Source organism: Eulemur rufifrons, chromosome 1 (assembly GCF_041146395.1).
Source record: "Eulemur rufifrons isolate Redbay chromosome 1, OSU_ERuf_1, whole genome shotgun sequence".
NCBI classification, from domain to species: Eukaryota; Metazoa; Chordata; class Mammalia; order Primates; family Lemuridae; genus Eulemur; species Eulemur rufifrons.
This window is the reverse complement of record NC_090983.1, coordinates 7737768-7765325: the sequence shown is the minus strand read 5'-3', so window position 1 is coordinate 7765325 and position 27558 is coordinate 7737768. Positions and strand designations below refer to the sequence as shown.

The window sequence follows — 27558 nt, the reverse complement described above, 5'->3', positions numbered from 1 at the left end:
GAGCTCCTCAGAACCTCTTTCTCTCTTCTGTGGTCAACATCCGCCGCTGCACTGACCCCTCTCCAGGGCCTCTTAAATGGGCTCAAGTCCTTCACACATTATAACAAACAAAGACGAAAAAGTCTTTCAATCCCACGAACCTCTTCCACCTTGCCATCTTTTTTCTGACCTCACAGCCAAAGTCCCTCAGAGCGCTGTCCCCATGCACTCCTCCAGCCTCCGCAATCTGCCTGGACCCCCGTCAGTCTAGAGCTGCGGTCCCCAACCCCTGGGCTGCACAGCAGGGGAGCGGCAGGCCAGCCAGGGAAGCTTTCCTGTATTTGCAGCCGCTACCCACCCTCACAGCACCGCCTGAGCTCCGCCTCCTGTCAGATCAACAGCGGCACTGGATTCTGCATTGTGGTGAGTTGTGCAATTATTTCATTATATGTTAAATGTAATAATAATAGAAATAAAGTGCACAATAAGTGTAATGCACTTGAATCATCCTGAAACCATCCCCCCCCCCACCCTCTGTCCCTGGAAAAATGCCTTCCATGAAACCAGTCCCTGGTACCAAAAAAGTTGGGGACCGCTGGTCTAGAGTCAGGAGGCACGGAGAACTCCTGGTCACTCTTGGTTGTCTGCTCTGTCCTCCCAACTCTGAACCACTCACTGCATCCTCTGTCCACATCACGCAGGCGTTCAGGCCAGACAGGAGGTGGCCCATGATGGCCACTTCCACACAGTGCCTGGGACGGGAGCCACAGGCAGGGGTTCTGCAGGTGGCCACCCTCCAGCCTCCTTTTCAAGAGGCACTGAGACAAGCCACTGTTTGCTCTCCTGCACTCGACCAGGCAGGAGTCCGGGTTCATGCACAGATACTGCAGGAAGTGGCAGGGTTTGTGCCGAAAGCCTGGAGATCAGGGGGTTGTGCAGAGGAGGGCCCGGGGGCTCACGGGAGGGCCGCACAGATGCCTTCCTGTGCACCCTGAGCCAGGCCCTGCGGCCAGCCGCCCGCCTCAGCATTTCCCCATTGCCAGTCCCCAGGCTGAGGGAGACTTGCAGGGTCCCTCACAAAGTGGAATGCACAGTCAGAATTGGGGCGAGTGCCCAGCTTGAGGGGCAGAGGGCTGAGGTCAGGAGCTGTGTACTAAGCAATTCGGCCTCCCCAGAGGGAGATCTGGCCTTTGTCCCTTTGTCCGGGCTCCTGGGAGATAACCTAGAAGCCCTCGGAATTCTCCAAGTAATAGGAGTGTCTTCATTTCTCACAATGGGCCCCTCGGATCATACCTGATAGTTTGTTCTAACAAAGTGACTCACAGTGGGCCTTGGGGCCAGAGACATCAGGTCAACCTCTGGGGTGGGAGGTGGGGGGCAAACTGGAGATTGAGTTCAACCGTGTGGGCAATGATTCAATCAATCATGCCCACGTAAGGGAACTGCAGTACAAATTCCAGCCATCAAAGCTGGGGTAGGCTTCCCTGGTTGGCAACACTCTGTGCGTACTGCCACCTGTCATGGCCAGCAGAGGTAAGGCCGTCTGTGACTCCACAGGGAGGAGATGACTCCACAGGGAGGAGATGACTCCCCATCGAGACCCTCCCTGGACTCTGCCCTACGTGTCTCTCCCTTTGGCTGGTTCCAATTCTATCCTTTCCCTATAATAAACACAACGAGGAATTAAATAATTTTCAGTGAGTTCTGTGAGTCATTCTAGCGAATTATCAAACCTGAGACCGCAATTACTGTAGGCAGCTGATCTAAAGTAAAGGTAGTGCTGGGGACCCTGAATTTGTGGGTAGCATCTAAAGTGAAGGCAGTCTTGTGGGGACTGTTCCCTGCAACGGGACACCTGGCTGAACTCGTTGCAGCTGGTGTCACAAGCCTTGGGCAGATGTGGGAGTCAGAAGGACTGTGCCCTTCATCTCAAGCTTGGCTAACTCCCAGGTAGGAGCAGAACCGGCCTTAGTCCTGTCCCTACTTTCTCCCAGGGAGGCTGTTACAAGTCTCCAGCGTGCTGTACGACCTTCTCCAGGGCCAGGGCCCTGCCCCTAGCCTTGCGACCCCTGCGGTCCCAGAACATTTATGAGAGTAGTAGAGCTGGAATCCTTCACCTTTTTCCTTGACTGTGCCTGACCCAGTGATGTTTGACACAGGGGAAGAGGCTGAGAGAAAGACTTGGGGCTCACGAGTCTCTTGAAGTCGCTTGCAAGATTCTGTGTACGGACCTGTGGCTTTTCCTGGAGAGGGCCCAGAGCTCTCCTCAGATTCTCACAGCAACAGTGCAAGTGCCAAGACAGGAAGGGCACCCAGATCTATCACAGACTTTCCTGGGCTCGTGGGCAGGTGCCAAGATGCTCCAAGATGATCTAGATCATGAAGGAGGCCTCTGCAGAGAACCATGTCCACTTGGGGGGGGGGTCATAACTAAAGGTCTCTATCTGATAATTCCCCGGTTCCATGTCCTGGGACATGTGTTGTTGTAGCGTTGGAAAGGGGTGTGAAAATGTGATCGTATGCAGAGGGGAAGGGCAGGGGTCATGCCAGTGGTGTAATAGCATCTCTCCAGGCAAGAGCCTGAGGTGGGAACCATGGATTCTAGGAAATATGTGTGAATCCTCCATGCTCACACCAGGGACTGGGGCCGGATCATCCCAGGATGGACCACACCCTGAGTGTAAGGACGGCCACGTCCTACCCAAAGCAGTGGAGATGTTGAGGCGAAAGATCTGGCAAAGCTGAAATCTGAGAGTGACTAAGGCAAGACAGGGTCCCTGGGCCTGGAAAAAGCACTGTGCTAGTCTAGTCGCCCTGTGAAGCTCAGTTTCACCCACAAAATGGAAACAAGAGTGACGTTCAAGGGCGAAATCGTAGGGCCAGTGGAGCTGCGCTCGCTCAAGGAGGCATCAGCAATTGGAGGTAAAATGTGAGCCCAGGCAGGAAAGATCAAGGCCCAGCCCATGGTCTGAGGATGATGAAGGAGGAAGTCCTCATGGCCCAGGACCTTCAGCTGAGGGGCACTTGGTGTGGGGGCACAGACGGGATGGTGGATTCTGTCACAGGGATTAGCGATCCACCTTTGTGATGAACCTGGCTGGGTAGACCAATCTCATTTTCTGGGATGGTTGATCAACTGATCAACATACAACCTTGTTTTATGTTTGTTTCTGTTTAAAGACATCTTATCTGATACAGAGCATTGATTTGTTAACATTGAACGCATGGCCAACAGCACTACAACTCACACCTGAACCTGATAACAAAGCTTATCTAACAGGAGCATTTTCTCCTACGACACATCACAGCGTCTTGCACTGTCAAGAACGCCAGACAGTTCTTGAGCACTTCACTCAGAGGCCACATTAAACAGGGAAATCATCAACAAAAAGCACAAAATGCAAAAAACACGGCACTAAATAGACCACAGAAAGGACACTTGTTTATAATATGAGAGCTGAAGGCAGAGAGTGACCTTGTTCCATCTCAGCTGGGACTGTGCCCATCAGACGAGTCACATTTTTTGCCGCTCTGTGCATGTTCATGAATGACCACAAAAGTGCCACGAGTATTAATTTGGGGATTACCAGTATATTTTAGCAGAGGTGAATTTGCTAATATTGTATGAAATCCATGAATAATGACGAACAACTGTATATATTACATTTATGGCAAAGTATTGGCTTACGCAGTTGCAGGCACTGGTGAGTCCAAATCCATGTGGCAGGCTGTCAGGGCAGGCAGGCTGGAACTCTCTGGCAGGAGCTGAAGCTCGCAGGCAGCGGGTCTTCGGGGAATCCTCCGCTCTGCTCTTAAGGCCTCTGTCGTGTTTGAATCCCGCCCACCCAGATGACCTATGATAATCCCTCTTACTTAAAGTCACCTGACTATGGACTTTCATCCCATCTGCAAAATACCTTCACAGGAACCCAATCACTGTTTGATTGAAGAACTAGGGACTATTGCTTAGGCAAACTGACATATCAAAAGACCATCATAGTCACCAAAAGAAATCACAGATACTGTCACACCACGTTACAGTTGTAGTATTGAAGAAAGAGACATATGAAAAAGACTATGTATTATTAGTTTCACTTTTAGTAATGAACATGACAGGACACAAAAGCTACGGTGGTTTTTTGTGCTGAAAAATTCTTGTGAATGGAAGAATGAAACCAGCAAAACTAAAGGGTCCCTCTTTTTTTTTTTTTTTTTTTTGAGACAGAGTCTCACTCTGTTGCCCAGGCTAGAGTGAGTGCCGTGGCGTCAGCCTAGCTCACAGCAACCTCAAACTCCTGAGCTCAAGGGATCCTCCTGTCTCAGCCTCCCGAGTAGCTGGGACTACAGGCATGCACCACCATGCCCGGCTAATTTTTTCTATATATATTTTTAGCTGTCCATATAATTTCTTTCTATTTTTAGTAGAGATGGGGTCTCGCTCTTGCTCAGGCTGGTCTCGAACTCCTGAGCTCAAACGATCCGCCCACCTGGGCCTCCCAGAGTGCTAGGATTACAGGCGTGAGCCACCGTGCCCGGCCTAAAGGGTCCCTCTTGAAAATGCATTTAGAGACACAAGGGTTGTTTTGTTTTGTTTTATTATAAGGAAAGCTCAATTCAAAAAAAACTGGAACACTTACTTGGTTTGCTGTTTCACAATATGATTACATGCTGACCAGAGTGCCAAACAAAAGACTCCCACATTGTTAGGGAGACATGTCAGAGCACAAGGTCAAGTGAACAGAAATTACGGAGTTACTTTCTGGCTTGGATCAGAAGAAAACACTGTAAATAGTTCCCCTATCAAATGATATCAGAATATCATATCATAATATGTTCTGGAATAAACGACATTCCTGTTAACATTTTGAAGCGGTTGTCGAAAGGAAGCAGCAGCCTCGCCGTTCCCCTGGAGCGTGCGACTTGGTGCAACCACGGCCATCTCTCAAGGCAAGTGCCTCCTTGCTTTTGTTCACTCCGTGTGCACCGACGCTGACCACCGCTACCCAATCGTGAGTCATCGTTGCAAACCACAAAGGCTATGGACATTTGGGCAGTGGTAAAAAGACGTTTTGCCAAACAAAACTTTGCCTGGAAAGAAAAGTGTCATTGTGCACAGATGGACCTCTTGCAAAGCTGATTTTGCAACTTTGGTGAAAAAGGACTCTCCCAGGTCCTCATCACTCAATGCGTTTTACAAAGACTTTCCCAACATGTCTGAAAAATGTTCTGCCAACATTGGTAAAAGTCATCAACTTTATCAGAAGCAGGTCTCTCAGTCATTGCATTTGAAAGAGTTTATCAGGAAATGGCAGTGTGTGAAGTGCTTGTCACTAGCTTTCAGAGAATGAGTCCTGAAGTGTTTATTCAAACAGAACAAACAGCAGAAATCTCACTTTTTCTGAAAGAAAAGGAAAGCCTACTTCTGGAAACACTTTGAAGGAAGAGATTTTATCCTTGCATTGGCTTATACGGTAGATATTTTTAACCATATGAGTGAAATAAGTTTTCCTATTCAAGGTCCTGAAGTCACCATTTATGATGCTCCGCCTTGAAAATTCACAAGCTTTCTAGGTTGAGCTGCTGCTATGGGAGAATAGAGGTAATGTCCTTGCAAATAATCGACTTACAGCGAGTGCTTCCTCAGAACAGAGCAGAGACACAAAATTCTCTATCAGTATATTTGCAAAGAGAAATTTGCCAACACCTGGAAATACTTAATAACTCTTGCAAAAGTTATTTTGATCTTGAGGGCATTAAAGTTGAACCATGGATACATAATTCTTTTCTTTCTGATATAATGTGCACCTGAATTGTGACCTAGCTAAAGATGAACTAACTCATTGTTCTTAGGACAAAAATACTTACTACAAGAGGAGTTTATGGCCGGGTGCGGTGGCTCACGCCTGTAATCAATCCTAGCACTCAGGGAGGCCGAGGCTGGCGGATTGTTTGAGCTCAGGAGTTCGAGACCAGCCTGAGCAAGAGCAAGACCACATCTCTACTAAAAATAGAAGGAAATTATATGGACAGCTAAATATACACACACACACACACACACACATATATATATATATATATATATATATAATTAGCCGGGTATGGTGGCGCATGCCTGCAGTCCCAGCTACTCAGGAGGCTGAGACAGAAGGATTGCTTGAGCCCAGGAGTTTGAGGTTGCTGTGAGCTGAGCTGATGCCATGGCACTCTAGCCTGGGCAACAGAGTGAGACCCTGTCTCAAAAAAAATAAATAAATAAAATAAGTAGAGTTTAACTAAAATAATTGTTATGTTCTTTGAAAAAAGCCTATCTTGGAGCTGAGTGCAGTGTCACGCACCTGTAGTCCCAGCTACTTGGGAGGCTGAGGTGCAAGGATGGCTTAAGCCGAGAAGTTCAAAACCAGCCTAGGCAACAGAGCAAGACCTTGTCTTAAAAAAAAGAAAGAAAGAAAAGCCTATCTTCACCTAGTAAAGCAAGTCCTGGAGGCTTAGATTCTATTTGCATCAATATATATTTGCAAATCAAGATTTTCTGGATTTATACTACCAAAAGGAAAACTTGAAATCAATGTGATGTATAAAATTATATGATATTGCCTTGTCAAAGATCACCCTACAGTTTGTTTTTATTCATATTAAGTCACAACAGCTTTCACACTGTTATGTCTTTAAAAAACAAATTTTCATTTTAATTCGCTTATATATTTTTTAAGTTGATATGTATTAATAATTTATATTCAATAAAATGCACAAATCACAAGCATACGGTTTGATTAGTTTTGACAATTGCACACATCTATGTAATCACCGCCCCTTTTTGAGACATGAATATTTCGATCACCCCCCAAAATTCCCTGAGCAGCTTTTCCCATCCCACTCCCAGAGACAACCAACTTTTTTGATTTCTATGACTGGTGTTTAGCTTTGCTTATTAATTCTGGCTTCTGTCACACCACGTGATATTTTGGACTCATCCATGTTGTTGAATAAATAAGTAGTATTTTTTATTACTAAATAGTATTCCATTGCGATAATATATTACAGTTTATTCATACAGTCTCCTCTTCACGGACATTTGAGTTCTTTCCAGTTTTTGGCTACTGTCAATAAAGCTGCTACAAACATACTCATACAAGTCTTTTTGTGGACATATGTTTTAATTTTTCCTGAGAAAATATTTAGGAGTGGAATTGCTGAGCCACAGGATAGGTATATGTTTAAGTTTGTTCTCTCATAAACTGTCAGGGTAGGTGTATGTTTAACTTTATAACAAACAGTCCCTACTTTCTGAATGGCTGTACCATCTCACACTCTACCAACAATACAGGAGAGTTATCGTTGCTCTACATCCTTGATACTTTGGCATTGTCGGTATAACTAATTTTAGGTATTCTGGTGGGTATAGAGTGGTATTTCATCGTGGTTTTATTTATGTATTTTTTTTTTTTTTTTTTTTTTTTTTTTTGAGACAGAGTCTCACTCTGTTGCCCAGGCTAGAGTGAGTGCCGTGGCGTCAGCCTAGCTCACAGCAACCTCAAACTCCTGAGCTCAAGCGATCCTCCTGTCTCAGCCTCCCGAGTAGCTGGGACTACAGGCATGCACCACCATGCCCGGCTAATTTTTTCTATATATATATTTTTAGCTGTCCATATAATTTCTTTCTATTTTTAGTAGAGATGGGGTCTCGCTCTTGCTCAGGCTGGTCTCGAACTCCTGAGCTCAAACGATCCGCCCACCTCGGCCTCCCAGAGTGCTAGGATCACAGGCGTGAGCCACCGCGCCCGGCCTATGTATTTTTAATTATTTTTTTTTTTTATATAGAGACAGGGTCTCACTCTGTCACCCAGGCTGGAGTGCAGTGGAGTGATCATAGCTCACTATAATAGCTTCTGGCTGATTTTTAAAAAATTTTATGTTTATGTTCATGAAAAATACTGGTCTTTTTTTTCTTATAATGGCCTTGTCCTATGTTGGTATCAGTGTTCATAAAACAAACTGGAAAACGTTCTCTCCTTCTCTATTTTCTGAAATAGTTTTTGTAAGATTGGTATTATTTCTTCCTTAAAATTGACTCAAGATTTTGATTAATGTTCCATGTGCACTTGAAAAGAATACATTTTCAGTTGTTAGGTCTAATTGATTGACAGTTTTCAATTCTTCTGTATCATTACTGATATTTCTCTACTTCCTTTATCTCTTACTAAATGAAGGGTGTTAAAAATCTCCAACTGTAATTGAAAATGTTTCTCTCTCCCTTTATTTAGCTCTATCAATTTTTGGTTTCACGGATAGTAAAACTGTTATTATTTGCATACACATTTAGGATTGCTATATCTTTCTGATAAATTGAGCTTTTTTTCATTATGAAATGTCACTTTTTATCTTTGGTTATACTCATTATTTTGAAATCGACTTTCTCTGATATTAATATAGCCACAACAGATTTCTTATGCACTTCGTGTTTGCGTGGTCTATCTTTTCCATCCTTTTACTTCAACCTTTTTCTTTATACTTAATGTACATCTCTTGTACATATCATGTAGTTAGTTCTTATACTTTTTTTTTTTTTAATTTTTTTTAAAAGCCAGTCAAATTTAGCAGTGGGGGGTTGAATACCAACTTTAGTGACACTAATGTTAATAAGTTCTGATAACCCACTACCATCGGACCAGCCTGTTCTTATACTTTTTTATCCAGTTTGATGAGCTCTTCCTTTTAATTGTTTAGTTTTAATTGTTTGGCTGTTTTCACCTAGTGTAATTATTGATATGGTTGAGTTTAAGTCTATCATCTTGCTATTTGTTTTCTAGTGCTCCATCTAATCCTTGTTTATCTATCCTGTCTTATTTTGGGTTGCATATTTTTTAGTATTCCATTTCACTGTAATTAGTATTCCATAACCTCTATTGCTCTTTCAGCTATATCTCTTTGTATTATTTTATTTAATGGTTATTATAGGGATTACAATATGCATCTGGAACTTATCACAGTGTACCTTCAATTAACATAACACTACTTTAAGTGCAATATAAAAATCTTAAAGCCATATAATGCTGTTCATTTGCTTTCCGCAGTTTGTGTTGTCTTTGACATATATTTTACTTTTACATACATTAAAATTCCATAATACATGTATTATTTTTGCTTTAGACAGTAGTGGTTTAAAGAAAATATTATTTACCATTTTCAGTGCTCTTTATTTCTTCCTTTGGATATAGCTCTCCATCTGATACCATTTCCCTTCAGCCTGAAAACCTTCCTTTAGCATTTCTTAAACTGCAAGTTCATTTTAAAATGACTTGTTTCTCCTTCATTTTTGAAGAATAGTTTATAAATATAGAGTTCCAGATTGACATTTTTCTTTAAGCACTTTATTTATATTTTCTATTTGAGACTGGGTCTCTCTATGTCGTTTAGGCTAGACTGCAGTGGCATGATCATTGCTCACTGTAGCCTTGAACTCCTGGGCTCAAGCAAGCTTCCCACCTCAGCCTCCCGAGCAGCTGGGATTACAGGCGCATGCCACCGTGCCCTGATAATTTTTTTCATTTTTATTAATTTATTTCTTTTAGAGACAGGGTCTTGCTGTCACCCAGGCTGGAGTGCAGTGGCCAGATCATAGCTCACCGTAACCTCTGACTCCTGGGCTCAAGTGATCTTCATACTTCAGCCTCTGGAGTAGCTGCGACTACAGGCGCCTGATCAATATTTTTAATTTGTTTTTTGTAGAGACAGGGTCTGTGTCCAGGCTAGTCTTGAACTCTTCGCCTCAAACGATCCTCCTGCCTCAGCCTCCAAGTCCCTGGGAATACAGACATGAGCCACCACACGTGGCTTCTTTTAGCACTTTAAGGATTCATCCGTTGTCTTTTTTTTTTTTTTTTTTTTTTTTTTTTTTATGAGAAAGAGTCTCGCTTTGTTGCCCGGGCTAGAGTGAATGCTGTGGCGTCAGCCTAGCTCACAGCAACCTCAAACTCCTGGGCTCAAGTGATCCTACGGCCTCAGTCTCTCAAGTAGCTGGGACTACAGGCATGCGCCACCATGCCCAGCTAATTCTTTCTATGTATATTTTTAGTTGTCCAGCTAATTTCTTTCTTTTTTCTTTTCTTTTTTTTTTTTTTTGTAAAGATGGGATCTTGCTCTTGCTCAGGCTAGTCTCGAATTCCTGAGCTCAAACAATCGGTCCTCCTCGGCCAGGCGTGAGCCACCTCGCCCGGCCTCATCCACTCTTACTCTGTGTTTTTCCTGATGAGAATTTAGCCATCATTATTGTAAATGTTCCTTTGCATGCAATAGATCTTTTTGTTTGGCTGTTTTAACATTTTTCTTTATTTCTGGTTTTCAACAATTCATTTATGATGGACTGAGACATGGCCTTCTTCTTGGATCTGTGGGTTGTTTTTCATCAAATTTAGAAATTTTTTTCCCCCTCTTTCCATACCTTACCATACAAAATTCAAAAATTTCTTGGCCATTATTTTTTGGAGTTTTTTTCTGCCTCAACCTCTCCTCTCCTTGGACTCAGTTATACACATTAGACAACTTGATATTGTCATTGAGGCTCTGTTCACTTTTTTCCCAATCTTTTTCTCTTTTAGCTTCTGTTTGGATAATTTCTATTGCTCCACCTTCTAGTTCACTGATCCTTTCTTCTGCTGATAAACCCTTCTAGTGAATTTTTCAGGTGTTCTATTTTTCAGTTCTAGAATTTCCATTTGGTTCTTTATTTAGAGTTTCCATATCTCTGCAGAAATTTCCCATTTTTCATTCAATATATACATCTTTTCCTATAAATTCTTTAACATATTTATAATGATTAAAGTCCTTGCCTAAAAATTTCAACATAGGAGTTGTGTCGACTTTTTTTCCTCTTAATTGTGGACTACATTTTCCTATTTCATTGCATGTCCAATAAGTTTTCGCTTACTGGACATTGTATCTGATAGAGTCTGGATTCTGTCATCTTCCTTTCGACATTGTTGAATTTTGTTTTAATAGGCAGTTAAATTATTGACAGATCACCTTGACTATGTGGGGGCTTAGTTTTAGGCTTAATAGAGTGACTCTGTTTTGGTTTTGCATTTTTGTCTTAGTCCTTAGGCCTGGAATGTGGCTCTTACTTCTAAAGTATGGCCTTTTCAGTGAAAAGCTTGAGGTGTTTGTTTATCAAGCCCCTTTAACTGGGCAGAACTTGAACCCCAAACTGCTTCTCTAGCACCAGGCGGCTGCTGAAACCTTCAGCCAATTCTTGAACCTTTCAGTCATTGTTTTCCCCTGGGCTCACTGGAAGTTGCCCTGCACGTGCACAATTTAGGAATCAGGCAAGAATTTGAAGGCCATTTGTATGCAGATTTTATGGCTTTCTCTTCTGTCTTTCTCATTTTCATGATTTCCCAAAATTCCCAGACTCACACTCCAAACCTGATTCCTCAGTACAGTAACACTTCCACTTTCTTCTCTGTCCCCCAGGAATCATGCAAGCCGGGGGATGCCCGAGGGGCCGTGCTGGTTACTCCTCCTGGGTCTCACCCAGTGTGCTCACCTTCTTTCAAGGATGGCAGCTGCTCCACTTTCTCTCTGGTATTGTCTGTCCTCCAACACTCCAAAAGCTGATTTTTTAATATTTTGCTCAGAGTTTATAACAGTCAGCAACAGGAGGGTTTGTCTGTTCTAAGCCACCCCATCACTACCAGAACCAAACTTCCCAGTGTAAACTGTGTTTTTCATGTAACTGCTTTCTAATCCATTAATGAACACATCTATAATTCTATCACAAAAGTTATGCTCAAGTATTTTAATAACTTTATTTCAATGCAATCCATCTCCCTCCTATTCCTTTTCTATTTTAAAAACGATTTTGAAAACATTATTCTGAGAAGGGTTCAAAGGCTTCATCAGACCCCCAAAAGAACCTTTGGCACTAAAATATTAAGAACTTTAAAAAATACGTTAAGAAAGCCTGGCCCAAAGATACCTTCCTGCTGCTACCAGACCCCAAGTCAGGGGAAGGTGTTTCCCAGGGTTCTTCATAAGTTGCTGAGTACCTACTGTGTGGCAGGCACTCGTCTAGGCTCTTGGGACAGCATAGTGAACAAAACCAAGCCCCTCCCCTCAGGCTGGTGGGAACACGTGTGCCCTTTTCACGTTTCCATGTAGAAGGGTCAGCAACAGAGCAACCCTCCTGGCCTCTCACTGCCCTGTTCCTGGGCTGGTTACCTGATCAATGCGGACAGCTATTGGCTCCCATCTCTTAATTGTATGGAACTTGCCTGTTGAAGGGCTCTAATCCCTGGGGATTTGTTCTTTTGCTTCCTCTCCAAGTCAGCCTGGTGTCACGGAGTCACCCCTGTAATGTGTCTGCCTGCGTTTTCAGGAGTGGAGGAGGAGTTCAGGCAGGAAGGAGGAATCAGCTGTCAGCTGCTGCAGGGAGGCAGGTGAATTGAGGAAGACCAACCACTGGGTTTGGTAGCTTTTAGTCTTGGCACCCGATGGGGGCGGGAGGATAGAAACCACACTGCCAGGAGGCTAGAGTGTGGTCATTCTCAAAGTCTGGCAACAAGGGAAAAGGGGACAGCTGTGTGGGGTGGCAGGATCAGGGGACAGGCTTTTCGGGTGAGAAGGGTTTTGGTACTTTTTTAGGCTGAGAGGAGGTAGAGACTGAGGTACAAGGAAATAATGGGGTGAGTCAGAGAAAGATTACAAGACAAGCTTTCAGTAACAGTTTCTCTGGGGGTCCTGGAGCACCTCTCAAGGTGTGCTGAGAACACTCCCTGCAGACTCCGGGTTGCACCCACAACCTGAAGGCAAGTTTGGAGACTCGCTGGCCCGGAGCCAGGTCATCTCCAGGCTTCCCTCCCAACCTTCCTGGTCGGGAGTTCCCATGTCCTTGTGGTCTCATGCTGCCACCTGCTGGAAGAATGACACTTGTGGCAACAACCATTTGCTGAAGAGAACCGATCACTTTTCTAAAATGGCTGCGAAACCCACCAAATCGGAAACTAGACACGGGCACCAGGGAAGCCTGCGATTGCAGGATTCCAGTCCCTAACTGTAAGCCCCGGCGTCTTTCTGCCTGCAGGGTAACCGCCCTGCATCCTCATCTTCACTCTCCAGGAAATCAGCACACGCCTGACTGGAACACCGATAATTAACAGGGCTGGACCATTTCGACTTTCCTTCCCTTGAGGAACAGGAACAGAATAACAGTCAGGAGGCAGGAACCTGAATTCCCCGCCTTGCCCCACGGCAGGCTTACAGAAGGGCACACTGAGCGCTGACAGCAGCAAGGGCTAACTCACTGAGCAGCAGTAACGGCTGTGATGACAGTGGGTCCAGGCCTGTAACACTTCAAGTGCGAACCCTTGTTCAAGCCTGGGGGCCATGAACTTCTTCCTGCAGGTGGGCTAAGTTCGAGCCTTACCTGCCACGTAGCCGGGGAACCCATCAAAAACGCGCTCCCCACAGGCTCTGCGAAGCCACGTAAGTGCAGAACGAGCAGCGGCTGTGCTGCAGCCCAGCTAGGCGAGAACTGAACTGTGTTCCGAGATGGCTAAATGGCTGACATCTTGTTCACTTAAACCCATGGGCCTGCCGAAGATTGAGAAACCACCCACAGCATGTATGTGCTTGGGAGAAGATTGCAGGGTAATGGGGGGGGCGGGGCTAGAATCACCATTTGATGGATTCTAGGAGACGTAGAAGCCAACCTTTTCAGAGCCTTTCTTGAACGAGTCGTCTGGGACAGACTGACGTGTTGCCAATGTAAATTCACACATGTGCTTGCACTAACCAGCCCGGCTATAATTTGAGCTAATAGACTTAATCCATTGCATCCTTGATGGGCTTCAATCAACTTGAAGCTTTTAATTCATCTTTCTAGAATTTAGGCTGCCAAAAGCCTTTGTCCTTGGCCTGACAAGAGACCCTGCCACTTTTTCTTCACAGTTGCACCCCATTCACTGGCCATCTTCCCCTCCAGAGCATGAGGGCCATATAACACGTCCCCTTCTCACCCCAGTACTTGGAACAGGACAGGTGGTGATGATGAGCACAAGGCTCTCAGATTTCCCCACTCCAACACAGAAAGTCAACCAGGGCAAACACAAAGCCACATACTTACCGTCTCCAGGTTGCCTTCTAAAGTCACTGAATTTCACCACGTAACCTTTTATTGACTTCACTTGTCTGATTAAAACAGTCTTTGGACATGGATGCCTAGGTTTGTTTTGGGAACTGTGTTTCAACTACATTTGTCAAAATGCTGGTAATCCCTTGACCTAAACCTCTAATGTGATCTTTTGACTTTTATTAAATGGGGGGGGGGAGTGTTCAGTAAGATCAGACAGAATGAACAATATACATAGTGCAAAACTAAAGGCTTTTTTGGGGGTCACTTATTGGTGCCCCCTCGTCCCTAAGTCAACAGTCCCAAAGTTCCACTGGTCTATTCATCTAGCATAAATTCTACGCATTGTCATTCTAGAATCGATGCTCCAACACCGTATCTTAGGAAACCTAACTAACGTGTGCCAATGCCTCTCTCAGAGCTCTCATTCAGTACACAATCCTCAGGCCTGCTACAAGCCACAGAAGCCTTCCGACACACCTTCCATGTCACTCCCCCAGCCATTCCACCCAAATTGGGGGTTGGGATACTGGAAACCAACACATTGATCATTTCCATCAGGATGGGTGGAACTGAGTGACCGAGCTGGCTTTGTCATGCTCTTCAGTGACTGCCATCAGTGACATTCCAGGAGAAACTCTTTAGGAAGTAACAAGTCTGGCAACCAGAATTGACTTTTAATTTGTCCTAAAGCTGAAGCAAAAATCATGATAAAACATTCTGCCTTCCTTTACAACCCCTCAATGCAAAAAAAAAAAAAAAAAACAGAAAAACAAAACAAAAACAAACTATTTGTAGGAAAAAATGGTTTTGTACATGGGATCAAACAATATAAATTCAAAACTTACAGATAAGGGTTAGCTCTATCACTCATCTCTTTAAAAAGTTTATATGAATATCCAGTCAAAACCAACAGGGTATCGCTCTTGAAATGTTATCTATACGGATTTCCAAGTAGACCACAGGACTGTATACTGTCTTGGAATGTCCTCAGAAGGCTCTGTCATTGATCACGTAACAGAGTAAAAACCCCAGAGTCCTTTCTTTCAAATGGAAGAGGGAAAGACAGAGGGACAGAAGAAACTATTCAAACTTCGTCTTCTTTCCTTGTGGCTTGTGGTCTCCTCCCCCTCCTCTTCCACCTCGGAAGCCTCCTCGGCCTGCAAGAAGGCAAGACAGCGTTAAAGAGCAGGTACAAAGCAGCCCACATTCTCCTCCCAAGTGATCAGGTACCCTGCCTAACAACAGCACAGGGCCTGAAGTGCACATGCCACATGGTGTTTCAGTACAGATGCTGAGGTCACCCCCATGCCTTACCTCCAAAGCCTCCCCGGCCTCTGCCACCAAATCCGCCTCGGCCTCCTCTGCCACCACCTCTGCCTCCAAAGCCTCCTCTGCCTCCACCACGACCCCCAAAGCCACCTTCACCCTTCGGCTTGGCCCAATCCAAGGTAACTTTGTTTCCATCAATTTCACCATCTTCCATGGCCTCCTTTGCCGCTTTGGCATCTTCCTCACTGTTGAAGTCTACAAAACCAAACCTAAAAAACCAAATGAAATCACCCATTATAAAGCAAGCACATACTGAACAACTGCCAAGTTAACGAACGTCACATGTTGGATAGCTGTTCCATAGAAAGCAGCCTTGCTTAATTAGGAAAAGCCCAAGTGACAAGAGTAGCTCTCTATGGAAATTTTTAACTGGTTTAAGTGACTGCCTAAACCCCAGAATGTCTCACAAAACAGCCAAATATACCTCCATAAAAAAGAAGGTAGAATAACGCTAAGTTCTGTGAATTCTTCTTCTTCTCGTGCGAATCCATAAACTGCCACCGAGAGACAGAACGGAGCTCAATGAGAAGACACTTGAGAGCTGAGAGCCCCACACAGCACAAAGACCCTGGGAGTGGAGGCAACGCTGCACACCCACTGCACCTTACCCTTTGGAGGATCCGGTTTCCCTATCAGTGACTATCCTTGCACGAATAGAGCCGTCAAATGACTCCTTCAATGTCTCTTCGGTGGTATCCTCAGACAGACCTTTGACAAACAGAGTTTTGGATGGCTCTGGGGAAGAAAAATAAAAATTGAGCCTTTTTACTATGTCACAATTCATAATGACACTGAATTTGCACAATGCCTAGTACGACTACTGGCCAAGAATGCTTGCCTTAGTGGAGAAAGCAGTTAAAAGCACCTTAGCCAACTAGTGCTTAATTAAAGGGCTCGTATCAACAGCCCTTTTTCATTACCACTGCCTAGTTGACATCCTGCCCCAGATCTTTTATGGAAAGTGGGAGAAGCAACCCAAATGGGAGTGCTGCCCACCATCTAGGGCAGTAAATCACAGGCCAATTTGCTGCTGAGTTGACAAAGCTGGATCAGAACTTGACTATCTAGAGGAATTTTCTTGAAATTTCATCAATTATTTCTCAGGTAATCAGTCATCATATCCAGTTATCTTTCACTCAGTAGCAACAGAAGAAAAATGGGACCTGTAGTCAAAGTAAACACTGACATAAACAAGTTCAAGCAAAGCACTGAGAGTTCCACCCCCAACCACAGTACCCTGCCAATAGGAACTTACGACTTCTGGCATTAGGCGATCCCCTGGGTGCTTGCAACTCCAGCCTGATTGCTCTGCCCTCAATTTCCCTTTTATTACAAGAATTTAAAGCTTCTTTAGCATCTTCAAATGAAGCAAATTCTATAAATGCATACCTGAGGATGAAAAGTTAAGACCTCAAATAAATGACCAAGCACATGGCTCTCCCACTACCCTATGATACCACCAAATCTTTCCCCAAAGCAGGTATTAAATGCTGCTTTACACTGATCTGCATAGCTAGAACAATTCAACACACTCCTAATAGCCCACAGGTGACAGTATAAAGATATTAATTATTTTACCCTTTAGATTTGCCATTTTGGTTTTGGGGCACTTTGATCAAAGTTGCCTTCTCAAATACTTCTTGAAGAGTTTCTTCTGTTGCACTGTAGGAGAGGTTGCTTAAAACCAGAGTTTTTGACTCACCTGCAAATAAAGAGATGCCCACAGTCTGACTCTGAAGCAGTGGTTCCTAGCCTTAGTCACACTTCTGAAGAACTTCAGTGCTTGGGAAGTTAACATGCCAATATTGATGAAAGCCAAAATAAATCCTGCTTCTATTGCTTAACACGTTGAGGACCTTTCATGTACTGTAATGTCTTACTTATTGTTCTTTATGTGTAGGTTGACTACTAGTCTACATCTCCCTACAACAGTAATCAGAGTTCAGAGCACACACGTCACCACCTGAGTTCTGCCTGCCCACCACCCCCTCAGTGGAAAAATTGTCTTCCATGAAACTGGTCCCTAGTGCCAAAAAGGTTGGGGACTGCTGATTTAAAGCATAAAAAAGGAAGCAGATTCGCTTACCATGTTCCAACGCAAAAGGATTTCAGCTCTCATTCAAGGGACTGGAGATTACTATTACAACTAAGGACATGACTAGGGGTACAACTTCCTTAATCTGCATCAAATTAATTAATCTTTACTGATTATAATCAGTACTTAAACTTATGAAGTACAAAGATACAAAAGATTTCCCCCCATCAATGCTGGAAACCATGTAACAAGCCTATAAATTCTTACCACTCCAGGTGCTATTCTTTCCACCTCTATAGTCTTGACTTTGACCTTTCTCTCCAGTGTAGTAGAGGGAAATGGATCGCCCATCGATTTCTGTTCCCTGCTTTTCTTCAAAGGTTTTCTCTGCATCAGCTTCTGTCTTAAATTCAATATAAGCAATCCTGCAATGGGCAGGGGGAAAGAACACCAATGTTTTAACCTAACAGACCTTGCTTCAGCTCTGAGTAAAATAAATACCTTTAGCTTTATGCTCATTGAAACATTCAAAGTTTCTCCTATCTTCCACTTTTCAATTAAAACTTGAGCTTCCCTCTTACCTCCCACTACAAAGTTTAACAAATATTGTTAGAAAAATCTTCTCGGACCTGGCACAGTGGCTCACGCCTGTAATCCCAGCACTCCGAGAGGCCAAGATGGGAGGACTGCTTTAGCTCAGGAGTTCTGAGACCAGTCTGACCAAGAGCAAAACCCTATCTCTACTAAAAATAGAAAAATTAGAGTCAGCGTTGTGGCACACACTGATAGTCCCAGCTACTTGGGAGGCTGAAGCATGAGGACCACTTGAGCCCAGAAGTTTGAGGTTGCAGTGAGCTATCATGATGCCACTGCACTCCACCCAGGGTGACAATAAGACTCTGTCTCAAAAAATCTTTTCCCAGCCTGAGCAAGAGCGAGACCCCGTCTCTACTAAAAATAGAAAGAAATTATCTGGCCAACTAAAATATATATAGAAAAAATTAGCCAGGCATGGTGGCGCATGCCTGTAGTCCCAGCTACTCGGGAGGCTGAGGCAGTAGGATCGCTTAAGCCCAGGAGTTTGAGGTTGCTGTAAGCTAGGCTGACGCCACGGCACTCACTCTAGCCCGGGCAACAAAGCGAGACTCTGTCTCAAAAAAAAAAAAAAAAAAATCTTTTCCTATTAACCTCACCTCACTGCAGTACCTGGCACTTCCAAAGCACTTATAAGTGAGGCACATTCCTTATTCCTTTATATGTATCAGCTCATCTTTCAAAATCACCCTATAAATCAGGTATGTTATCCTTGCTGCACAGAAGGGAAACTGAGGCACAGGTTCAGAGGTTAAACTATCAGAGATCACACACCTAGCAAAATTGGACCAACACTGCTTTAAAAAAGCAGAGAAGTGCCTTAATTTTAATAAAACTCTTACATTTCAATAGATAAAACATACCCTTTACTCTTCCCATCCTTGCTGACTAATCTGATCTCCATAGCATCTTCAAACACTTCTTTCAACTCATCCTGAGTCACTTTATAAGGAAGATTTTTCGCCAAAAGTGTTCTGGCATCTCGATCTAGATTAAAAAAAAACAAACACAAAAATGAGCTGCATGGCCTACAAGACCAAAGAGGGAAAAAAAACAAAAAACAAAGGCAGTTCTATTCAACAAATAATGTGAGATCCTGTGATGTAAAAGGCTCTGTGCTAAGTATGAAGACACAGACATTGCAAAATACAAGTGGGTCCCCTCCACATTGTCACAGCTGATGTCAAACACCATCTAAAGTAGATGCTCATTATCTCTGAATTTTAAAAACTAGGAACATACCACTTTAAAACAGAAGTGTATAGAGGAAAATAAAGGATTCAAAGGGAGTAATTAGGGACCAAATATAGTTTCAGTGAAGAAAGGCTCCTGTATATTAATTTAGGTGAATCTAATAATCCTTTTTCTAAGTAAGTATTCTTGCTGGCCTGATTCAGGAATTCATATTACAATACCAGCAAGCACTGCCAAGTAGTGTTGTGAACACTTTACTAATTCAGTTCTCACATTAATACAAACCACAGGAGAAAAGTTACAAAGCATTTTCCCTACATTAGACTACAACTTCCTAGATACATTAGGAGCACAATCTCCCAAAGCCTTACATACCTTTCTTACTGTCTTTCCCTTTTGGTTTCTCTAGTTTAATTTCATTGCCAAAGACTTTCAAACCAGTGAGCTCCAAGGCTTTTTCCAGGTCTTCAGCAGATTCAAAATCCACATAGCCAAATTTTCTTTAAGGTGAAGAGGAGGGCAAAATTACAGGTGAAACAAGTCAAAAGCTACACATGTATTCTGGGCAAATGTGACATTATAAAGATCAAAAAAGCACCTACAGTATTTATTATTAACAAAATAAACTTAAGGCTGTGCAAATTGTGGCTATAGAACAAGGTCTATATGATACCAAGACAGGACATGCAAGTTCCCCTTTGAGGTCTTCATTATCAGCTAAATTGCTTATACCAATAGTAGTAGCTAACAAAAGAACCTACATAAACCACTAAGAAAGGAAAATCCTGTCTGAATAAAAGCACTTACTATGCTGACTATTCAGGTCTAATAGATTAGGTATTTGCAAGAGTATAAACACCAAATCCCTATAAAGGCTAAGGTAACAGTTCTAACAGGGGAGGAGAAAAGCATTAGCAGACTTCATTTGTAACATGCAGTGAAGCACTCACCTAGTCATACCAATTCTGACATCCACAACAGCAAGATCATTTTTAGCAAAAACATCACTGATACCAGTTTTTAATTCGGGAGCAGATTTGTTAGAGTTCAGGTTTCCAATAAAGAGATTGAAAGATGTAGTTGGTTCTGTGCCTACACAAAAAATTGAAATATCAATCTATTTGTAAGGCATGGCACAAAATTTCTAGTACAAAACTTCTATGTATAGCACATCAGCATGTTACAGCGTAACATCAGGTTTCAGTATTAAGTCCCTTTGTCATTCATCATTTGTGCTAATTTGACTTTATCTCCTCTCACACCCCCTAATTCTGCTAGTTACCTTCCACTTTCTGTTTCTTGGCTTCAGGAGCTGCTTTCTGTTTGGTCATTTCCTTCTTTCGTTTTCCAGGCGCTTCTTTGACAGGCTCTGGACAAGATTTCAAACAATATGTCACCGATGAGTAGCTACATATACCTAAATACTCCCTTTAAATGTAACTCAGGTCAATGTACCTCAGAATTGAATCTAATTACCTTCCTCCTCCTCCTCCTCTTCCTCTTCATCATCTTCCTCATCCTCTTCATCATCTTCCTCATCATCGTCATCCTCATCCTCATCTTCCTCCTCTTCATCTTCATCCTCAGCCACGCTCTTAGCTTTCACAGGAACAGCTTTTACAGTTTTCTTTCCTTTGGCTGGTGTGGTCTCCATAGCTTCTTCTTCAGAGTCTGAAAGAGAAGCCACCCAGTCAAAACCTTTAAGAGAAATCTCCAAAAGTCAACATCAGTTCTGAGAAGACCTAAAGGAAATGCAGTCTTCCCACCATGCTTAGTTTTTAGTTATGGCAAGAGTTAATAGATCACTTGGCAGCAAAAGCCTATATTATGAAAAATGCTCAGAGAGGGATAAGCATTTCCTCAGGGGCAGAAAATCATTCACTGGTAGTAGAGCTTGGCACACAATAACCCAGAGTGTCTCCAGAAGGATCCTCATCTAATCTCCAGGTTGTCATAGAAAGTGTATGTAGTGTTGCTTCCAAAACCTCATCTCACGATATCTTAGTACCTACCAAGAGAATGCCTTACCATCTTCTTCATCCTCATCCTCATCCTCTTCATCTTCATCATCCTCATCCTCCTCCTCCTCTGAGACAGGGGCAGCAGCTGCTGCTTTAATCACCGTTGGTTCAAATTCATCCTCCTCATCTTCATCCTCCTCTTCATCCTCATCGTCGTCCTCGCTGTCATCCTCCTCCTCATCATCACTGTCTTCCTTCTTGGCATTCTTGCCGTTCTTTGCCCCCTTGGCTGGGGTGGCAGCTCCCTTCTTACCAGGGGTTGCTACCAGTGCTTTGCCTGGTGTGGCTCCCTTTTTGCCAGGTGTCACAACTGCTTTGGCTTGTGTAACCATCTTCTTGGCCTGTGTGGCTGCTGCCTTTTTGCCTGGGGTGACAGCTGCTTTCTTCGCAGGTGTGGCAACTGCAACCTTTTTTGTGGGAGAAACCACCACCTTCTTTGCTGGGGTTGCAGTAGCCTTCTTGCCTTTCTTCTGAGGGATGATAACCTTGAGAACAAAAAAAAATAATAATTTTTTTAAAAAACCAATATAAGTCTGCCCACCACCCACTCCAAAAGATAGCCATGGTCCCAACGAGTGTTAGATTCTGGCACTGCCTCAGTGCCACAGGCATTAGGTACATGATAGCATATGAAACTCCAGAGCCTTGTTTTATGTCCGTAAAGTCATAGTTCTATCAGGTAAAATACCCAAGCATAAATAAACTTTCTGAACATTTAAAATACCTGTGAAATTCTTCTACCTTACACTTTTTTAAACCTCAACGTTCTCATCTGAAAATGAGAATAGCATCAACCATAAATGTAGCTTAAGGATGAAAAATATGTGAATATTATTCAAAACCTTACACACAGAAGGCTGTGTTGACTGTTAATAAATCATTTGGGGTTCCTAAGTGTGGTGACAGACCCAACAAATGCTCAATTCTTAGGACTCAAAGTAAAATGAAGTTCAAATAGCCAGGCTGAATAAACCCTGCCAAATTATAGCATATCAAACAGTGAGCATGTTAGCCTGATAAAAACCACCATTCATCTACATTTAAGTCCTATTCAAATCTGCTTTAGGATTACTAGTTTTACCAGGTAATATGTGGAAGAGTAAAACTTTTATTAAACTCTAAACAAGAAAAGTGAGCACATTTAAGTGATCAGTTGTCTTTATAGTGAGCAAACGATAGCCAGGAGTGCTAATCTATACCAGAAATAATTATAACAGTGATTAGCGTTACTAAGCTTATATACAGTGGAATAGAGACCAATTAATCTTGATTGGAGGATAGGAAAAGAATCTGATAAGGTCATCCTCAGATCTGAATACAACGTTCAGCTCTGCCACTTACTTTATAACATATACCTTTTCCTCTCTGGCCCACAGGGCTAACAATAACATGTTGAAACTGGATAATGTAACAATTTAACACAACTTATCACAGGTCAAGCCCTGCAGAGGGCATATGACAAGGAAACTCCCGATCTCATGTGTTTCAAACTCATTCAAATACCCAAATGACATTGTTTTAACTCTCCATTTTGTAATTTCAACACAACTCTGCATTAAGATGGATATAATTACCTCTTCTTCTTCACTGCTGTCATCATCTTCATCTTCGGACATTTCCTCATCTTCACTATCTTCTTCTACTTCCTTCGGGGGAGGAGCCATTTTCTTGGAGTCACCTTGATTTTTACCTGCCTAAAAAATGGACACAAGTAGAACACTGCACTCCCATCAACTTTTCAAGCTATACATATTTTACCATCATTCTACATAGTAAAATGCAATAATCTCCTTTCTCAGAATCCATTTTTCATAATGCTAAATAGCACAACAAAGACTACTCTTGATATGCAAGAAGGGGGAATCCTCAAATTCCCACAGTGTTTTTCCTGTCAGGTTTTACAAACAGAAAACCAAACTTCAAGATAAGAAGGCAACCTGAAATAATTTCTCTTCCTGTTGCCTTAGTTAAGCACATCAAGCACAATCATTAATAACCAGTGGCCTGCAACTGGACTATTTTTCCAGCGAACTATTCACAGTCCTTCAGTAAATTCTGGCACCTTATTCTACCACCCTCGTCTGAATCCAAATTAAGGCTGAAGGTCTTTAAGACACTTTTTCTTTTTAAATCGCCTTTTAAAAACAATTGCCTTTGGTCTTACTAAGTTTTCCTTTCCCAACGAGACAACCCCGCCCCTTCCAGACCCTGGGGGGGGGGGGGCCACGTGGGGGTACACGGTAGGCCACCATGTGCGCACAGCTCGGTGCAAAAAGTACGCGGCAAAGCCTCCTTTAAGGGCCCGCCACGTGTCCGCTGGCCTGGCCCGGGCGGAAAGGTCCAGGAGGCCACTGAGCCTCCCATTAGGGCCCATCCCACCGTTTCCCGCCTTAGGACACCAGTCTCTTCCGAGACTCTGGGACCCACGCGGCTGGGCGCACGTGGTGGGCCGCACTCCGGGACACGTGCGTCAGGAGGCGGGGCCCAGCTCCTGTTAGTCGCAGGAGTTCGGCCTCATCCTGCCCGCCCCGAGGCCCAGCGCCCCTTCCTCGCCTAAGTCTTTCCCCACCGCTTTCACCACCCCCCGCACCTGCCAAAGCTCTCCACCTCGCCACCAAGTAGCCAAAAGCCGCGAGAACTCCCCGCTTGTCGCGCGAGACTTCCCCGCAGCATGGCGCCCTCGAACGCGCCCGGGACTGCGCGCAGGCCTTCCTCCCCGCGGCGCCGCGCGCGCGCCCCTCGAAATGCAGGCCTAGATGTCCGTGCTTGTGCGCAAGGCCTCTTACCTTTGCGAGCTTCACCATGATGGCGACTTATGACGGCGGAGTATGTATCGGGCAAGTGGCGGAGACAAACCTAGAAGAACTAAGCGACGTCGACGGCGGCCACGGGTACAGACGATCCCGGAGCACGTACGCCTAGCTGCCAGCTAGAGCTCGAGACTGAGGCGAAAGACTGAGCCTGCCCAGTAATCGCCTCTGGAAAGGCGACGACGGCGCCCTCGTGACTCCGCTTCGACCAACCAGAGCCCGCGCCCGTCCCCAGGAGCCAATTGCGAGCCTCTAACCTAGAACGGCGCGGGGCGGGGCGCGGGCGGGAGTGGGCGGGCCGAGACAGGCGGGGGAGGGGGAGGGCTCGGCGGCGGCGCCCTGGGGCGGGACTCGCTTTGTGCCAGGCGGGCGCTGATTGGGCGGCGGGCGCTGATTGGGCGGCGGGCGCGCGGGTCCCGGCCTGCGGGGTGAGATGGGAATTCTGAGCGTGGGGTGTGAGGGGAGTGCGGGGACCTTTGGTCCCGAATGTGGTGGTCTGGTCCTGTAGACTCCCGGCGGCCTTGGAATTCCTCAGAGACCCCACGCGCGGCCCCGGCACTCCACGCTAATCCTCCTGGAGGCCCTGGAGAAAGGAGTTCGGCCGGTTTTCCCGCTGATGAGCCCGCGAGCGCCGGAACTTCAGGAACCGCAAAGTTCACGGTGGCCCCTTCGGAGGCACACCTTGGCCCTGGCGGCCGACGAGGTTGGGGCCAAAGTCATCCCCCTGGCTGCAGTGATTCGCTCCCGGGCCACGTGCCTGAAGCAGCCTCCTGAGAGCCGTAAATAAAGGCAGTCGCGTATATTCGTGAGGTTTACTGTGAGTAGGACACAAACATCCCCTTTAATGCCAGAGTAACCAACCTCATGGGGTGGGTCTTCCTCCTAACGGGTAACAGCCTCGGAGAAGTAAGCGTCTGACGGTCACAGGGTATTGCGACTGTGGGGATGGGAGAGGGACTTGGGCAGACTGACCGCAGAGCCGGGCCTTCGGCCACTCACAAGTTCCCTCTTTGTTATTTGGGACTATTGCACCCATTAAAATGTGCCTGCGAAGTCAGTGTCACCAGGTGGCTCAGGGGTAGGTCAAGAGAGCCAAAGGAAAGGTTCCTTCGATGACGCAGGCGCTGAAGATTATCTTTGCATTACGCTTTTGCCAGTTACTCAGTGAGTTACCATATGGGTGGAACTTAACTGGTGCGACACTTAGCAAACCAGAGCACCTTCCTTCATTTTAAAGCCTGCCTGGGATATATCCTGGGCATCTGGTACCTAATGGTTCCTACAGAACCAGGATACCTTTAGCTAGGTATCACCTCTGGAGATTCAAATTAAAGAGGTCTGTGTTGGGGCCCAGGATTTTGTATTTTAACAAGGCCACAGGGGATTCTTATGAGCAATCAAGTTATTTTGCAATTCTTACTAGCACACTCCTGAGACTGAGCATAGGAAACCCACAGCTACCCAGTGGGGCGCCTTGATCATGGCAGGAGGCTGAGACCAGTTTTGTGGGCCCCACCCTGTTTTCTGATGGTCTGTGGAGAGCCCCCGGAGGACGTTCACACTTTGAACTCGACTGGATGGGGGCCAAGGGGATACTTTTCTTGAGGATGAGGACAGAAAGAACACCACACCAAGACATGGTGGAATAAGACCATCTATTTTCAATCAGAGCAGGCTTAGGGCGTTCATAGAGGCTGGAGAGATGAGCAGTGGATGTGCTCAAGTGACTGGAATGAGTTCTGGTAATAGGGGCATGGCTGGCTACTTTCTCATTCATATCTCAGCTCTTCTTGAGCCTTCCCCAACTCTCCAGTGAAAAATGCCTCCCAGAGAGACTCGCCATCACACCACCCTAATTCAGTCCTCTGCAGGTACTTAGCACTACCTGATATTTTTCTTCAATGTTTACTGTCTGCCCCCACCCAGCCTTGAGAACACAGACTGTTTTCTGAGGTATTGCTGCTGCCTAAAGCATTGCCTGCCACACAGAAGAGTGAAAATTATCTGTTAAATGAATGAGAAGTGTAATTTAGGTAGAAGCAGCAGTAGGGAAAGCCCATATAGTTCACGTGGCATTGCTCTGGAGTCAGGGGGCAAAACAGCAATAGCTAAGACTTACATAATGCTTATTAAGTGCCAGGCACTATTCCAGTTCTTTATAAATTTATTTGCTTTTCAAAATAACCTTGTGAAAAAGTTATCACTGGGGCATAGAGGTAAATTAACTTGTCCAGGGTCACGTAGCTAGTAAGTGGAGGAGGTAGGATTTAAATTGAGACCCCGCTCTGTCATCCCAGTTTATCTGTAATGTGAGAATGATAACAGTACTTGCCTCTTGAGTTATGCATACTAAGGGAGATACTGCATGTATTTTTTTTTTTGAGGGCACATAAGCAGCTTGGAGGTGGGGGGGGAGATGAATATTATTACAGCCTATGGGGAATGAGCCAGTAGAGGGAGACTTAGAAGGCCAGAAAAGAAATGGGGGGTGGCGAGACCAGCTTGAGTGAGGGAGGGGCCACTTCCTGGTCCATACCAATTTGAGACTAAAGGTAAGAGTGGGCACCTGGGAAACTAGTGGCCTAAGTGTATGCCAGAGTGCAGGCTCTGGGGAAGGACTTACTGTCTGGCTGGCTCTGTAAGAGCCTCCCATGTGCCCAGACAGTGCCTAGGTGTGAGAATTAAGGTAATTCCTGTCTCTTGGTCTCTTCTTTGGGAAGAAAAAGCTGTCTTCTAAGAGGAAAGGGAAGGAAGGCTGGATAGGAGTTTGGTGAACACAGGCAGGAGAGAAGGCAGGGACACAGTCTTAAACTCCAAAGGACTGAATTAAAAGGTAAATAAACTGCAGATGAAGTAAATTGCCTACAGTAAGAAGAGGGAAAACAGATTACTGCTTTGAACAACATAATGCTCTTCAGGGTGGACATCCCTAACAAAGTCCAAATGCCTCAGTCCTTGGATGAGTGGAAATTATAAAATCTGAACCTGCCCCAGCATATAATGGGTGGGCAAACATGAAATATTACTTCCTCCCTACGTGACCTTGGGCCTCAGTGTTTTTCATCTATTAAATAAAGGCAGTAATTCCTGTTCCTTTTTCCAAGGGTATGCCCAAGTACTAAGAGTGAGGCAAAGATAGATCAGATCCACGTCCTCTGGGGCTCTAGATCTGAGATCCCGGAGAGGCAACCACAGGTGGGCTGCCCAAATGCCCAGAAACTTAAGTAAGGCTACCTGCAGCTTTATTCTCTTGCCACCAGGGTCCGAATGCTGTCCCCCATCCCCACCCTGTAGCTAACCAGGAACACAAGACCAGAATGGGAAGGGTGGGTAAGGAGCTTGTTTGTTTCCAAATGCTTTTTTTTTTTTTTTTTTAGTTTTGAAAACATGAATTATTTTCCCAGGTTACTTTTAGGAAAACAAAAGAAAAAGGAAAAAAAAGAAAACATGAATTATTTATTTATTGAATTG

General features: G+C 44.6%; 1 protein-coding gene and 3 non-coding genes across 4 annotated transcripts; all 4 read right to left on the bottom strand.

The window, feature by feature from the left end:
* Window positions 1–14736: 14736 nt before the first annotated feature.
* Window positions 14737–24230, bottom strand: NCL (nucleolin). Its single transcript, XM_069470809.1, has 14 exons — window positions 24064–24230; window positions 22852–22971; window positions 21285–21762; window positions 20733–20927; window positions 20539–20625; window positions 20207–20348; window positions 19632–19756; window positions 18926–19049; window positions 17736–17893; window positions 17012–17135; window positions 16689–16822; window positions 16042–16168; window positions 15419–15642; window positions 14737–15261 (listed from the first exon to the last, which is right to left on the bottom strand). Exons 1-14 carry the CDS (start codon window positions 24079–24081, stop codon window positions 15185–15187), a joined length of 2133 nt encoding a protein of 710 aa, XP_069326910.1. The 5' UTR covers window positions 24082–24230; the 3' UTR covers window positions 14737–15184.
* On the bottom strand, window positions 15830–15965 carry LOC138388016 (small nucleolar RNA SNORA75). The gene has a single exon (XR_011234037.1). It is a non-coding gene; the product is annotated as a small nucleolar RNA SNORA75 (small nucleolar RNA).
* Window positions 16478–16557, bottom strand: LOC138388027 (small nucleolar RNA SNORD20). The gene has a single exon (XR_011234051.1). It is a non-coding gene; the product is annotated as a small nucleolar RNA SNORD20 (small nucleolar RNA).
* Window positions 20424–20493, bottom strand: LOC138388019 (small nucleolar RNA SNORD82). The gene has a single exon (XR_011234049.1). It is a non-coding gene; the product is annotated as a small nucleolar RNA SNORD82 (small nucleolar RNA).
* Window positions 24231–27558: the final 3328 nt, after the last annotated feature.